The sequence below is a fragment of the Vicugna pacos genome, chromosome 20 (assembly GCF_048564905.1).
Source record: "Vicugna pacos chromosome 20, VicPac4, whole genome shotgun sequence".
Taxonomy (NCBI): Eukaryota; Metazoa; Chordata; class Mammalia; order Artiodactyla; family Camelidae; genus Vicugna; species Vicugna pacos.
The window spans coordinates 26,334,570-26,350,696 of NC_133006.1; the positions used below are offsets into that span (position 1 = coordinate 26,334,570).

Consider the following 16,127-nt stretch of genomic DNA (forward strand, 5'->3'; position numbering starts at 1 on the left):
AGACTGAAAGGGCTCGGGTAGCTGGCCTGGTCGGCCCTTAAAGCGCCCACTGGACGGCCTGGTCCCAACTCCCCTCGCCCAGCCGCGCAGAGGGAGCTGCTTGTGGCTCTCGTCGGCCTCCCAGGTCTGCTTTCCGTCTTTCCCCGAAGGTGGGCCCTTAGGTTCACCGCCCCGGAGCTCGCGGCCGCCGGGAAGCCCAAATCCGAGTGTCCGGAGAGTAACCGGAAGTGCTGTCCCTGGCGGAGGGGCGGCGTCGGCAGCCGCCGGGGTAAGCGCGGCCCGCGGGGCCTGGGAGGAGCATGGCCTGCGGGGCGCAGGGACGAGGGGAGGGGTTCGGCCGGGCCCGAGACCCCCTTCGGCCTCCGCCTGGTAGGAGCAGCCTCTGTTCCTCGCGACCGAGCGGAGTCTGGGAACCCCCTGACGGCGAACCGAAAGGCGGTCAATGAAAAGTTGAAAGGAGAGAAGCTTAGTACTATCGTTCCAGGAGATCATAATAGTAAACACTGCCAGGCACTTTTCTGAGCGATCTGTATCTTTTATATTGGAGAAAAAAACCCAAGGGCGTTGAATGGAGTTCCCTATCCACCACCCACCCCCATCTTTAATGCAGAGATTGGTCATGTTGCAGCCGAATCTAGATGCAGAAGAATCTGGTTTGTTCAGTCATTTCATAACCATTTTTGGAACCAGCGTTGTATGTAACTTTGTATCATTTACACTTACCAACTGCGTCTTGAGGTTTATAGTAGTAGAAAAATGAGTCATTGACCTCAGAAGTTGCGATAATACACTTGGCAGAGGAGAATTAGAAACAAGCAAGTAGAACGGAAGTCAGGGCTTTATTATGAAGTTAAAGTTAGTCATTACCCAGAAGGATTCTCGATGTTTTGTCGAAAGCTGTTAGGGAAGGAACTGATGGCTACCAGTGGCAGGTACTTCTTACAGGAGAAACAATGTAAGCAAAGGTGGGAAGAGGTACCTTATGGCTGAAGGATACTGATCAGACTGGGAAGTAAATGGGCCCAATTTTCAGATTTCCAGCTCCAAAAAATCTTAAATTTCACAAAAATTATAAATTTCCACATTATTGATTTTTTTTTTCTCTAGGAGAGGAAAGAATTGAGTGTTGTGAATAGTTATGGACTAGAGACCTTTTGGAGGCAAAAACAAGACAGTCCTGAGTCTTTGTTGTTATGGTAAGTGACATACCAGGCTGTATGTTTCTGTATAAATGGTGGATTTTTTGAGGGGGAGGAGAGGAGGACTAGGGGAGAACAAGACGGAATGGGAGAAGATACATGGGAAAAGAGAATGATCTTTTCCTAGCTCCTGAGATAGAAGAGTAATAAAACTGGGTCCTATCCTACCAGTTTAAGTGTATTTTCTACTCCTTTCTAACATCCTTATTAATAATAGGCTGGTAGTAATTGCTTCATGATTGATTTGCAGCCCCCCAAAAGGCAGTATGCCCTGGAGTCAGAAGATGGAAATTTAAATTCTAGCTCTGCTACTTACTAGCTGTGAGTTCTTGAGTAGTTATTTAACTGCCCTGAGCATCAGGTTTCCTATCTGTAAGGTTCAAACATTGGTATTAATACCTGTTTTACAGCGTTCTTGGGAAGATTAAATGAGATAATCCTTGTAATCAATGAAAAATAAGTGAAATAATCCCTAGCCTAGGGCCTGATACAGTAAGCATTATCTGTTTTTTAGATAATGCTTTATTGACTTTGTCTGCTTGTCCCACACATCCTTTAACTGCAAGGGTAGCCTTGAGCTTTGAAGTTCTATACTCTGCCTGTCTACTTGGACTTTATTGCCTGTCTGCCTATTCTGTGCACTCTGACCCTAGCCATGGAAGAGAGAACCAGTCTTTTCCTAGGATGAGGTAAGAGAAACCTCTTAGAAAAGGGTGCCCTGAAGCTAAGGCGTGTTTTGGGGTTTGCCAGATGGACCAGCCAAGACTATTAGCCTAGCCTGTTGCTTTGCTATTGGGGCTCCAAGGATGATGATGATGATGATGGCTCTTTTTTTGTTCTGGTATTCATATTTTTCATTCACTCAACAGATATATTCTAGACACTAAAAATAGTGCAGTGAACAACAACAACAATAAGTCCTAATCCTAGTGGAAGTTATATTGTAGTAGGAGAGAGAAACAAATTAACAAATATAAAATACATATCACAAAGCTGAGAGATGATAAATGCTATGGAAAGAAACAAAACAAGATAATGGGACAGTTATTTGAGATGAAGTAGTCAGGGTGTGCTTCAGACTTTCTAGTCAGACACACGAATTAAATAAAGGAGCAAGCTACTTGGGGGAAGAACATTCTAGGCAGAAGGAGTAAGAGTAAAGGTTCTGATGTGTTCTGTGAGGCTGAAGATAGGTGAAGACACATTATGTAGGGCAGTGAAAACTTTAGGTTTTATTCTCAGTGTGGTAGGAAACAGTTATAGTATTTTGAACTAGGGAAGTATCATGGTTTACTCTAAGTTTTGACAGCCAGACTGTATTTTATTTTCTAGGTGCTGACATCTCAAAGGCTTAGTTTAGGTCATTTATTTGGCATAATTTCCCTCAGTTTGGGTTTGCCTGATGTTTCCTCATGATTAGACTCAGGTGATATATTTTTGGCAAGATAGCATACAATTGATGTTCTGTTCTCTTTGCATCATATTAGGAGGCAATTATATATCTTGTTATTGGTGGTGTTAACTTTTATCATTTGGTTCAGGTGGTGTCTTCCAGGTTTCTATACTGTGAAGTTACTTTTTTTGTCTTTGTAATGATTAGATAGCTAGTGGGGAGATATTTTCAGCTTGTATAAACATCCCAATTCTCATAAAACTTTTCATCCACTAATTTTTGCCTGAAACAGTTAATAACTCATCTTTTGATTGGACATGTGGTTTTCTTAATTCCATCATTTTTTCTACATTTAATTGTTGGCTTTTTCAGTATAAGAAAATTTCCCTTCTCCAACACTATTCACTTTTTAAATGAGTGTGGACTCATGGTTTCTTACTGTGTTACTAATTTATTACTGTTGTCATTTATTTTGATGTTCTGTTTGTTCCAGATTTGTGTAGTGGCAGCCCCTTCAGCCTGGCTCCTGGGTCCTCTTGGCATATTGTCACCACTTTTTGAGCACTTCCTTATTTTCTGACACAAAAAGTTGTTCCGGGCTCATCTTGTACTTTCTAAACCCTGGAATTAGCCATTTCTCCAAGGAGCCCAGGTTCTTTTCAGTGGGAAATGGTGTTTAGAAACCAAGATCTAAGTGCTTGGTATGCTCATTACTACTGGGATTTCATTGTTTCTATATGACCTCTCAGCAGACACTATTAGGAAAAAATTATACTTTCACACATACACACATTTCTGTTTTTTGTATATATGCTTCAAAACCTTGACCTCATACTGATACTTCTAATTCCAATTAAACACTACAGAGCTCATTCTAGCCTTTCCCTTTTCTATATTTGTAACTCCCTTCTTTGATGGTGAGGCATGTGGGTGCCGTTACATTTACTTATTTGTTCTTTCCTAGTATATACATTAAATAGTGAACCTTTACCACCATGGGGGAAAACCCCTGCTAATTAGAGTTTGGTAATTGTCTATAGTTCTTTTTACCTTTAGCTTGAATTTATATACTCCTGATACTGTATTATAGTTATTTGAATTGTTTTGCCCTCTTCTGGGTAGTTTTGTTATTCATTTGAAATACAGACTCATTTGTTTTTGTTAGTATCCCATTTAAAATTTTTTCTCCCCCATATTTTCTAGTTAGTTATTTATTGAATATGTGAAATGTAACAGCAAAAAATGTGTGTTTTACAAAGATGTATACTCAAAGAAATATGACTCTTTCTCCCTCCACCCTTTGGCACCAATTTCATTTTCCTGTTCTTTTAATCCCATTTTCACCAACCTTGTGATGGTAACCAAACTCATTTGTTTTTTCTTTGTCTTTTCTGAGCTTCTTTTTAACCAAATGAATAGATACATGTATAGTTTTTTATTTCTAATTTATTCTTACACAAAATTTAGCATACTTTTTTACACTGTTGCTTTTTAAAATTTACAGTTGATCCTGGAAATCACTCCACATCAGTTAGTAAAGATTATCTTCATTCTGTTTTACACTGCATAGTACTTCATTATATGTGAACGTACCAGGTTTATTCAACCACTTTTTTGCATATGGGCATTTAAGTTGTTTGAAATATTTTCAAATTACAAACATTGCTACAGTGAATAACTTTATACATGTGTATTTTTATATTATTGGGGGTGTATCTTCATAGTCAACTCCTAGAAATGGGATTGCTGAGTCAGATGTAAATGCGTGTCTAGTTTTATTAGATATTGCCAAATTGCCCTCAAGGGGTTGTACCAATTTGTATTCCCTCCAGCATCAGATGAGACTGTCTGCTTCCCCATAGCCTTGAGAACAAAAAGTTATCATATCTTTTAATGTGTGCCAGTTTGATTGGTGAGAAACAATATTTCACATTTCTTTTTTATGATTTCATTTCTTCAAGTAGACTTTTTTTTTAGAGTACTTTTAGGTTCACAGCAAAATTGAGTGGAGCATACAGAAGGTTGCTACGTGCCCCCTACCACCCTCCCCCACCCCAGCCTCCGCAACTATCAACATCCTACACCAGAGTGGTACATTTGTCACAGTTGATAAACCTACATTGAGACATCTTTATCACCCAAAGTCTGTAGTTTACCTTAGGGGTTGTCTTGGTGTTTTAACTTCTGTGAGTTTGGACAATGACATATCCTTACCATTTGGTATTATACAGACTAGTTTTGCTGCCCTAAAAATTCTCTGTGCTCCTCCATCTATTCACCCCTCTTTCCCGAACCCCTGATAACCACTGATCTTTTTTTTTTTTACTGATTCCATAGTTTCGCCTTTTCCAAAATGTCACATAGTTGAAATCATACAGTTTGTGGCCTTTTCAGACTGGCTTCTTTCACTTGCCAATATACAAATAAGATTCTTTTGTGTCTTTCTATGGCTTAATAGCACATTTCTATTTTAGCACTGAATAATATCCTATTGTCTGAATGTACCATAGTTTGTTTATCTATTCATTGAAGGGCATCTTGGTTGCCTCCAAGTTTTGGCAATTATAAATAGAGCTTCTGTAAACCTCCTTTTGCAGGTTTTTATGTGCATATAAGTTTTCCAGCTCCTTTGGGTGAATACCAAGGAGTGCAACTGCTGGATCATATGATGAGAGGATATTTAAAATTGTTAAGAAACTGCCAAACTGTCTTCCAAAGTTGCTGTGCCATTTTGTATTCCCACCAGCAATGAATGAGAGTTCCTGTTGCTCCACATCTTTGTGAGCATTTGATATCAGCATTCTGGATTTTTGTCATTCTAATTTGTAGTGGTATCTTATTGTTTCAGTTATCATTCATAACATGAATGATCAACTAATGACATGATGTTGAGCATCTTATGTTTTTTATTTGCCATCTGTTTAGCTTTTGCCCTTTTTTAAATCAGGTTGTTACTTTTCTCATATTTTAAGAGTAAAATATATTTTGGAATATAGTCTTTCATCAGATATCTTCTGGAAATATTTTCTCTCAGTCTATTGCTTATCTTAGTCTCTTGACAGTGTCTTTTGCAAACAGAAGTTTTTAATTTTAATGAAATCCAGCTTATGAGTTATTTATTTCATAGATCATGACTTTAGTTTTATATCTAGAAAGTCACCATCATACCTAAGGTCACCTTTATTTTCTCCCATGTTATCCTCTAGGAGTTTTATAGTTTTGTGTTTTGATCCACTTTGAGTTAATTTTTGTGAAAGGAGTAAGGTCTGTGTATAGATTCATATTTTTGCATGAGGGTGTCCACTTGTTCCAGCAACATTTGTTGAAAAGACTGTCTTTTCTGCATTGTATTGCCTTTGCTTCTTTGTCGAAGATCAGTCATCTGTATTTATGTGAGTCTGTTTCTGGACTCCTTATTCTTTTTCAGTGATCTGTTTGTCTGTTCTTTTACCAATAACACACTGTTTTGATTACTGTCATAGTAAGTTTTAAAGTCAAGTAGCATCAGTCTTCCAATTTTGTTCTCTTTCAATATTGTGTTGGTGGTCTAGTGGTTAGGATTCGGCACTCCCTCCCAATGTTGTGTTGGCTATTCTGGGTCTTTTGCTCTCCATATAAACTTTAGAGTCAGTTTGTTAATATCAACAAAATAGCTTGCTGGGATTTTGATTGGAATTGAGTTGAATCTGTAGATCAAGTGGGAAAGAATTGAAATTTTGACAATATTGAGTCTTCCTGTTCATGAAGATGGAATATTTCTCCATTTATTTAGTTCTTTTTTGATTTCTTTCTAATCAGAGTTTTGTTGTTCCCTCATATAGATCTTGTACGTATTTTGTTAGATGTATACCTACATGTTTCATTTTTGAGGGTGCTAATGTAAATGGTATTGTGTTTTTAATTTCAAATGTTAATTGTTTGTTGCTGGTATGGAGGAAGGTGATTGACATTTGATATTAACCATGTATCCTCCATCCTTGCTGTAAGTGTTTGAAAGTTTTTCTCTTTGTGTTATTTAACTATTATTTATAAGTTTTTAATACTTTTTGTTGTTATTATACAAGGAATATCCTCTATCCTTGTATATGCTAATTGGTTGGTTTTTTTGTGCATAGAAAAAGGCTATTTATTTGTGTGAATTTTATATCCTGTTACTGAATTCTTTTATTATTTGAATCAGTTTTAGTACTGGTTCTCTCTAGGGTTTTCCAGTGATACTCTCGTATGTCTCTAAACAGAGGTAATATTTCTTTTCAATTGTTACACCTCCAATTGTTTTCTCTTTTTAAATTGCATTGACTAATACTTCCAGGTCAGTGTTTAATAATAGATTATGATCATTCTTGATTTGTTCCTGATCTTAGTGGAAATGACTAGTTTTTCTCATTTGGGTACTGCTGTAGGACTAAGGAGTGTATATATTTTATCATGTTAAAAGGAAGTATCCATGAATTTCCTACTTTCTTGAGTATTTTCATCAAGAATGGATGTTGATTTCTGTTATGAATGCTTTTAGTATCTATGGAAATAATCATATTTTTCTCCTTAGATGTCTAAATATGAGGGATTATATTAATGGATTTACTAATATTGAATCAGTTTACCCCTGTAAAACCTAGAGTACTTGTGGACTCTGATGCACAATTTTAATTTTGAGCATTTTTTTCTTGGTTCCAGGAATATAAATAATATTTCTTCTTTGTCTCACAGGGTTGGCAATACCAAGTAAGGAATTAGTGTATATGATGCTGGAAACTTGTGGGGAGGAACTGCTCAAGACTGAAAGGCCTAAAACAGATGTATATGTCAAGTTCCTATCAAGAAAATGACTGTGAAGAAAATGATGGGTCAGGAAGACCAGTGGAAAACTCCCTAGGAGAGAGCCATAGAAAATGTACACTTCAGAAGAGAGATCTACTCAGAGAACTCAAAAAAGGAAAATATATCATGTTTGCCCTCAGAAGGGTAAAAAGATTTTTATTCGTGTGCATGAGATTACTCAAATAGATGATCAGATATACCAGTGCCTTGAACGTGAGCAAAACTTCTGTGAAAACTTAGCTCTTATTATGTGTGAGAGAACCCACACTGGAGAGAAACCTTATAGATGTGATATGTGTGATAAAACCTTCCTCCAAAGCTCAGATCTTGTTTCCCACCAGAGGATCCACAGTTACGAGAAACCTTATAAATGTAGCAAGTGTGAGAAGAGCTTTTGGCACCACTTAGCCCTTTCGGGACACCAGAGAACACATGCAGGTAAAAAATTCTATACGTGTGATATTTGTGGCAAGAATTTTGGTCAGAGCTCTGACCTGCTTGTCCACCAGCGAAGCCATACAGGCGAGAAACCGTATCTTTGTAGTGAGTGTGATAAATGCTTCAGCCGAAGTACAAACCTCATAAGGCACCGAAGAACTCACACAGGTGAGAAACCATTCAAGTGTCTGGAGTGTGAAAAAGCCTTCAGTGGCAAATCAGATCTTATTAGCCACCAGAGAACTCATACTGGTGAAAGGCCCTACAAGTGTAATAAGTGCGAGAAAAGTTACCGACACCGTTCAGCCTTCATTGTTCATAAAAGAGTTCACACTGGGGAGAAGCCCTACAAGTGTGGTGCCTGTGAGAAATGCTTTGGCCAGAAATCAGACCTTATCGTTCACCAGAGAGTCCACACAGGTGAGAAGCCGTATAAATGCTTGGAATGTATGAGAAGTTTTACTCGGAGTGCCAACCTAATCAGGCACCAGGCCACTCACACGCACACTTTTAAATGCCTTGAATATGAGAAGAGTTTCAACTGCAGTTCAGACCTTATTGTGCATCAAAGAATTCACATGGAAGAGAAGCCACATCAGTGGTCTACCTGTGAGAGTGGCTTCCTCCTAGGCATGGACTTTGTGGCCCAACAGAAAATGAGAACTCAGACAGAGGAGCTACACTATAAATACAGTGTGTGTGATAAAAGCTTCCACCAGAGCTCAGCCCTTCTACAACATCAGACAATCCACATCGGTGAAAAACCATATATCTGTAACATGGGTGAAAAAAATCTTGAGCTCAGCCCTCCCCCTGTATCAGAAGCCTCACAAATGTCTTCTTGACCAGACAAGAAGCTATAATACCATAAAAAAAATGTATTTACAACGTCAGAGAACTCATTAGGATGAAGAACTCTAGGCAAATCTCAGACTTTCCTCAGAGCTCAGACTTCAATGGGGACCAGAGAATCTGCAGTTGTAGGAAGTTGAGAAACAGTTTGTCCAGAGAGCTGTCCTTAAAGAACCTTATCAGTCACTCCAGTGAGAAACCTGAAAAATGCCCTGAGTATTGAAAAACCTTTAGTCCAAGCTCACGTCTGATCACCCTCAAGAGGATTCATAAGGTTGGGAAACCTTATCAATTTGGTGAGTGTGAGAAAGCTTTCTAGCAATACTCACCTCCTCAGTCCAAGAGAATTCACATCGGAGGACAACATATTAAATGCCCTGTGTCAACAGTGCTTCAGACAGTATGCATATCTCATTGGACATCAGAAAGCTCCACTGGGGAGAAACCCCAGCAAGTGTAAAAAAAAAAAATCTTCTAACAGAACTATGACTTTCTTACCCATCAGAGAAGCCATACTGCTGAATATTTGCATATTTGTCTTAAATATGGCAAAAGCATTAGTTGGAGAGCCTTCTTGGGTTTGCACTAAAAAAACCCAATCTGAGGAAAGACCTTACGAATTCTCTGAATGAGAAAAGCTTCAGTGTCAATGATCTGCTCTTGTGATACAGCAGGGAATTCACATAAGTGAAAAATCCTATAAATACTTTGAGTCTGAATAAAAGCCTTGCAAGAAACCCTTACCTTATTAGGCCCCAAAGAACCTGCTCTGCAGAGAATTTTGTTCTAGTAAGAGATCTAACTGGACTGTGTACATTTAATAGTATGAGAAGAACTGTTCTCATAGTTAGTTGACCCCTATAGTAGAGATGAGTTTTAATGGAGTCAAAAATGTAAACTTTTTTTTTTTTCTTTGAGATACCCGGAAACTTGTTCTGGGAGGAACTGGGGCAGGTCAGAGTAGGCCTGATGGGTAACTCAGGTAAAGATGCTTTTCTTTTATCTGAACCACTTAATGATTGCTTTACTTTCCATTTTTAAAATTTGGAAATCCAATAAAGGAAAGGACTGTAACCTTGTGATAGAAGGTGTGGCATGTGTTACTGTTGGAGGAAAGAAGTACATTGACTTGGCCTCTGTTGATTTTTTTAAATTCTTGGCTAGAATGGGGACTACTAGTGTGTTGACAGTAACGTGGGAACCTTTTGCTGGTTGTGGAAAGAACTAAGCACCAAGGGAGTAGTTATCCTAGATCAAAACTTCTCCCAGAGTTTCCCCTTTGGAGGGCCACCCTCATAAAGAGGCAGAATACTCACCTTTTTACTTGATGTGCATTGAGGTATACCCTCAATGGTTTCCTTTCCCTAAAATATCTTTCAGATTATTACTAGTATTTGAAATTTTAGCTTTAGAGATTTCATTTCTTCTCAACTCAGAAATGCAAATTCCAGGGTAATAGTTACGATTTCGCTGGTATCTGTGTTTTTGTGACTTTGTTGATCGTGTTTTCTTTCCATGATAAGGTATCCTCATCAGCTCCTTACAAAATAAGGGGAAGACGGAAAGAAAGATTTAAGCCTCAGTAGGCACAGAATAAAACACATAATGAGGCATTATTAATGGAGGAGCTAGACTTGAGAATCCTGACTCGAAAGCTGGTGTTTTTCACTCCATTTATCCTGCTGTTTACAGCACATCAGGCCCAGTAATGATCTGCCTTTCATTTATTTCGGTTCTACTAAGGAAAGAGAATACATTTTATTTGCAGAGAAGAGATTACAATCACCACAATAAAAGGGGTATATTTGGCCTGTAATGTAGGATTCTAAATGCCAGAAGGGAAAAGTAGTTGGCAGATTCATCAGTGGTTTAATGATAAGCGCTTACCTCCAACTTAACAGGACAATTATGATTACCTTTAACATTCTCCAGGAATAACTATAATTAATCCAGGACATAAATGGACATTTCTGAGGTTTTTTTCCTTCCCTCAGATTAAAAGAAATGTTAATACTTAAGATTCCTACAGTATTTGGGACTATAGATTGGTGAATAAATATTTTGGGTCCTCTGTTTAATCTTAGCATATCCTGAATTCCAGAGAGTGTTGGTGTTCGGATTCATGGATCCGATTGCTGTGTTGCTACCTTGCGTATGGCGCTAAGCTTTGATCCTAATGACTGGTTGATGAGCCTGGTAATCTTAGGGTCAGCAGATATAGCTCATAGTGATAATACGGAATCTGGTCCTAGGGTGTTTTTTCTTTTTTCTTTTAGAAAAAAGATCCTGAAAATTTATTTGATCTGATGTGTTTCAGTAATTTTCATAAATAGCTCTTATACCATGAAAACTTGCTCAGTGTGATAAAACACACAAGATGTATTTCTCTTTGGTGAAAATCATGCCTATCACTAGTATATGTTTGACAGTTGTAATTCTTAAAATAGTGTTGGGTGTATGGCATGGTGGTGATGGAAATTAGTCCTCATGGCTACTTGTTAGTCATTAGAGAGAATTTGGAGAAGGGAACAGAGTTTGTATCTTTGGCAGGGCAGTGACTTGCCCCTTCTTTCAATTAATCTTACTGGTAATTGTCTCTAGTCTTTAAGTAAATTCAGGATGGGCCATCCATCAAGCAGAGAACTTAGAGGGTATGAGACAGGTCTGAGGGCTTTTAACCATGGGGGAAAATGGTGTTGGTATTATTCATATAGCATAACCTGAGGTTGGAGAGGACCACTTGGGAGCCTGCAACCAAAACTAGAAGGTAACTTCTGGGATGGATGGAGGTTCTCTTGAAACAGTGCCAACCTAAATCTACCTCAGGTAAGTAGTTAGAGTAATTTTTTAAAGATTTCAGACCAAACAAGACACTTGTATTCAGTCAATGTATTCCTATGCTTTAATGTTTTTGTTTTCCCTTAATTCTTAAATAAAAATTGTTCTGAAAAACTCCAGTTTTTGTCTCCATTATACTAAGAAAACGCATTTCCCCTCCTCTTGATTTAGACTAAAGCAGATATTCAGGAGTCCTTGCCAAGTGTATATGTATATCTAATTATTATGATGTACACTTTAAATATCTTACAACTTTATTTGTCAATTATGCCTCAATAAAGCTGAAAAAAAAAAAGAACAAAGTGGATATTCATGTGACCATTAGGCCAGGTGGTGATGATAACCATTGGACCATCCCTAGAATTCTAGGAATTTTTGATGCTAAGGTAGAAAGTGAATGGAAACCTGGAAGGAATTTTTGTCTATGTGCTGCTGTGGACATTGAATCCCTTTGGAGCCTCCCCATTGCATTACATAAATGGCACAGGGAGGAGTAATAGCTTAAACTGACTATATTCAGGAAAAAATTCAGAAACAACAAAACGTCTCTGTGAGTAAGCTGCAGCCTCAAAATTAGGGGAAATTTGAATTTTCAGTTCCCAGTGAAATCCAAAAATGACTCTAATTCTACCTCTTCGCACTGGTCTTATTTGTTGGAGTCTGGCAAGGGAGATGGTGTAAAAATCCCGTTATGAAGTTGGCTCCAGTTTACATCTGTCTGCTCTGCCAACAGAACAGGTCCTAGGGTTTTAAGTGGCTTTTACTGTACGAAAAGAATTAAGTTGGATGGATAAATAAAAGGGGAAGGGAAGATAGAACAACTTCAAATTCTTTTTTTCCTTTCGGCATTCACAGAATGGTGTGGCTAGAACAAGGCCTGCAGCCTTCATGCCCCGCCCCCCAAACTGATGATACAACCCAACATTTAGGTGGGCTGTGGTGAGAAAATAGTTTGGGAAAAACACTAGTCGTACCCCCTACAAGCAATTAGAAGAGAAATGGTGGCCCACTGTCTGGGGAAGAAGGGAAAGGTGCATCCCAGACACGAATACACCACAAGTGTCTCCTGAAATAGTTCATGTCGCTCTGGAGAAACAAATATTTGTAAGGCAACCGAAGCTTTCGTGTTTCATGCCCAAAATATTAGCTTGTGTCATCACTTTACCCAAGCAGAGATTTGGACTTTGAAGTAGTGAGGGAGGCTGAAGGCAGTTAACCCTTGCAGAAGGGATCCTTTTATCTGGCAGAGGGCACTTTAAAAATCAGGATATAGAGATTTTACAACTAGTAGCGACTGACAGCATCAAGTAATTGATTAGGGAGGAAAAGAGAAGACTCTTAAATTAGTTCCTGTTTATCTTTTTTACCCATTTTCAAATTCTCTGCAAACTTCTTGCACCCGGGTCTCTCAATTGCCTGGCTTAGAAAGTTGTGTTAATATATTTGAAAATGAGAAACCTTTTGTATGGAACTCTAAGTGGACCATCCTCATTGAATCCAGCACCTCTTCTAAATGGGGAGCCTCAGTCTTGCAGGCGGAGGAGTTTGGAGCTGCTTCGGGAGACATGGAGGCAGTTGGTTTGGGGGCAGCAGGGCCATACCATGGTTTACCCAATGGGCAGTTTAAACCAGATCAGTTGTTTCTGACTGGGCAGGGGACTGATAGGGGAGATGTGTGGAACGGGTGCAGCTGCAGTGACCAGTCTTAGCTCTTATCTCCCCTGTCGATGTCCTAAGCCCACACTCTCAGCCTTACTCAGCCACCCTCTCTCCCAATAGGATCATGTGCTCCACTGAGAAACATCTCTGGCGGTCAGAGCCCTCCTGACCACTTCAAAAGAAATCTCTCTATCCTGCCTTTCTTCTCCTGAAGGAATAAATATCCTGACACCTTTAACATTCTGTTCAACAACCTCTGGAACCTTCTTCATTTACTTCTATATAGACTTTTCATTTATTTCCTTCACTGAGATTTTCCCTCAAGTCTTCAAATATATATAGATGCCCTTTCATTCCTTGTCTTATTATTTTTATTTTTTTAAGTTTAGGTTGCCCTTAATATGCTAATTTTTCTCTCCTTTTTCCCCCTTCCAGAATTCACCAGCTTAAAATCGATACTGCCTCCATTTCTAAGTGTTCATTTCCTATCGTGGTCCAATCTGGCTACATTCAGTTTTCCACCCATATATTCTCTCAAAGATCACCAGCGACCTTTGAACCAAAGTGGATGGTGTGCTCTCCAACATTGTGCATATGTTGCCTGCCTCTTTTGTGTGTGTGTGTCCTGAGCAATACTGTGTAGTACTGATTCTCACCCTCTTCCAGACATTTCTTTTTGTTAACTCCTATGTTGGCTCCTTTTTTTTCCTTATCTCATAAAGCATAGTCCCTGATTACCTGCTTTCTCTTAGAAAACTTATTCATCATGTATGTACATCTTTTGTTCAAATGTAAATGACCTCCAAATTCTCATTCCCATCAGAGCTAATTTTAGTTTTCCAGCATCCTGAATTGTCTCTCTTAAAGGCTCAAACCATGTAAAATCCAACTCATTTCTGTTTCCAACCACTGACCCATGTCCCAGTTTCTCCATTAGGATGGATGGCACCACCTGTGCTGAGCCAGGAATCATGTTTGATTCTTCCCTTTCTCTCCCACTGTCACCAGATCCTGGTATTCTTTCTTCATGTCTCTCACACTTATTCCTTCATTTGCATTCTTACTATCACGACTCTAATCCAGAAATGTATTAATTTGTTTTGGTTTTTGAGTGTCTATCCTCTTTCTCTCCATCCTACTCAGTTCAGCAGGTTGATCTGCTTTACCACTGTCTTATGCAACCTTAAATAGATTGCTCTCCGTTGCTTATAACACCAACTGTACATTTTCTAACTTAGCTTTTAAGAAACCTAAAATATGATCCTTTTTAAAGATATATTTTCCACAGTTAATCAAGAGCAGACATTTCACCCTCATCCACTGTGTGGCGGGAGTGTGGTTTGATGAGTTGAAGGCAACTTCAAGCATGAAATATCATTTCTTTTGTCTGGTTTGTGAGACCAGACAAAGCTTAAGGTAATTTAGCACCTAGCATTACCCTGATTAACATTATAAGTCTATGGTGGGTGCATAAACTATGTCAGCTCAATTAGACTAAAGGAAAAACCTTATATAAATCCTTCCCCACTCATTCCACTGGCGTGGTTGCTCTGGCTCTGGGGAGTGACAGAAAGGCAGAGCTGAGAGAATTGCCAAGAGATGGGTCAAGAACCGTGCCTGAAGTGAGTTATTGCCTTCTAATTATATGAGCCCCCCAAAAATCCTTTTTGATTATGCCTTATTGAGTTGGTGATGTTCCAATATTTAGAATATAACTCAGACCTCCAGAACCTGGTCTACATTGCCTCATGTAATCTGATTCCTGCCAGCGTCTGCTATCTCATCCTTACTACTCCCTGCCTCCTACAACACTGACCACACTGGCCTTTCAGTTGCTTCTAATACTCAAGTAAGATTGTTTTTTGCCTTTACCCCAATTGTTTCTACTGCCTGGAATGTTCTTTTAATAAGATCTCAACTTAAAATGTCACCTCCTCAGAAGGGACTTTCCAGCCATAAAGCCAAAACACATTTATATAGATTCTGAAGTTCTCCAATCTTATTTTCCTGTCTTTCTTTCCTTACTTGTGTTTTACATAATTGAAACAGTATATGTTGATTAAACCCATACATGAAAATATCTAGTATTCAGTTTATTAATTTGGTTTAGTTGTCTCTGTGTCCTATAAATAGGAATTAAAGGTTTTTGCCTTTAAACATAGTTAAGTTTTCTAGGTACCTAAGATGGAAATTTAGTTCATTACCATTTTTCTTTTTCTAATAGTCATATTAGAAAACTCAAGGCTATAAATTTCACTCTAAACACTGCTTTACATGTTTTCATTTTCATTCTTACACATGAAATGGCCTTTCAGATACCAATAAAGAACTTAATTGTGATACAGACTTTGTCCAGTCAAAGCTCAGAGGAGAGATGCATCACCCAACTCAATCCCTTATTAGGAAAACCAGTTCTGGAAGCTCCACCTCAGAGTTAGCACCTCTGGTTGGAGTTCCCACCGTGAGGGCCAGAAACTCCCAGCTACTCTGCTCCAAGCAGTTGAACTTGAAGCTGAAAGTATGTAGTTTCTTTCCTATATCCCTTGTGACATTTTCATATGGAAATTTTCCTACTTTGGAAATTCACTGTCCTACTAGGTACACCAAGAGTTAAAGCACCGGCTGTAGGAAATTAAACAGCTACAGGCAAATAAGCCTCCCTAGAGGGGAGGTGGAAAGGAAGTGACTTTTGTTAAGCACTTATGTAGGAAGAACTACTATTTCTTTTTAAAACATTAAAATCTGGTATTAAAAGACCATCTGAAATAACTCAACATTCATTTGTAAGAAGGAGTGTGCTGTGGCTTGACCTGAAAGTATCTTTACTGAGGGTTTGCCTGAACTTGCAGGCTTATTGTCCAGTGTCGTTTGTTCTTGAGGGCGAATTATGCTCAGCATGGAGAAGATCAATGTTCCTCTTCCAATCC

The 16,127-nt window shown here is 38.7% G+C and overlaps 1 protein-coding gene across 2 annotated transcripts; it reads left to right on the forward strand.

Annotated features, from left to right (window-relative positions):
* Window positions 1–21: 21 nt before the first annotated feature.
* ZNF322 (zinc finger protein 322) lies at window positions 22–11,660 on the forward strand. 2 transcript variants are annotated; one of them, XM_015251750.3, is made up of 3 exons: window positions 22–268; window positions 1,108–1,196; window positions 7,303–11,660. In XM_015251750.3, the coding sequence occupies exon 3, from the start codon at window positions 7,485–7,487 to the stop codon at window positions 8,694–8,696; it is 1,212 nt and encodes a 403-aa protein (XP_015107236.1). In that variant the 5' UTR covers window positions 22–268; window positions 1,108–1,196; window positions 7,303–7,484; the 3' UTR covers window positions 8,697–11,660. The 2 variants fall into 2 exon arrangements, with proteins under 2 accessions (XP_015107236.1, XP_072801597.1); XM_072945496.1 differs by lacking the exon at window positions 1,108–1,196.
* Window positions 11,661–16,127: the final 4,467 nt, after the last annotated feature.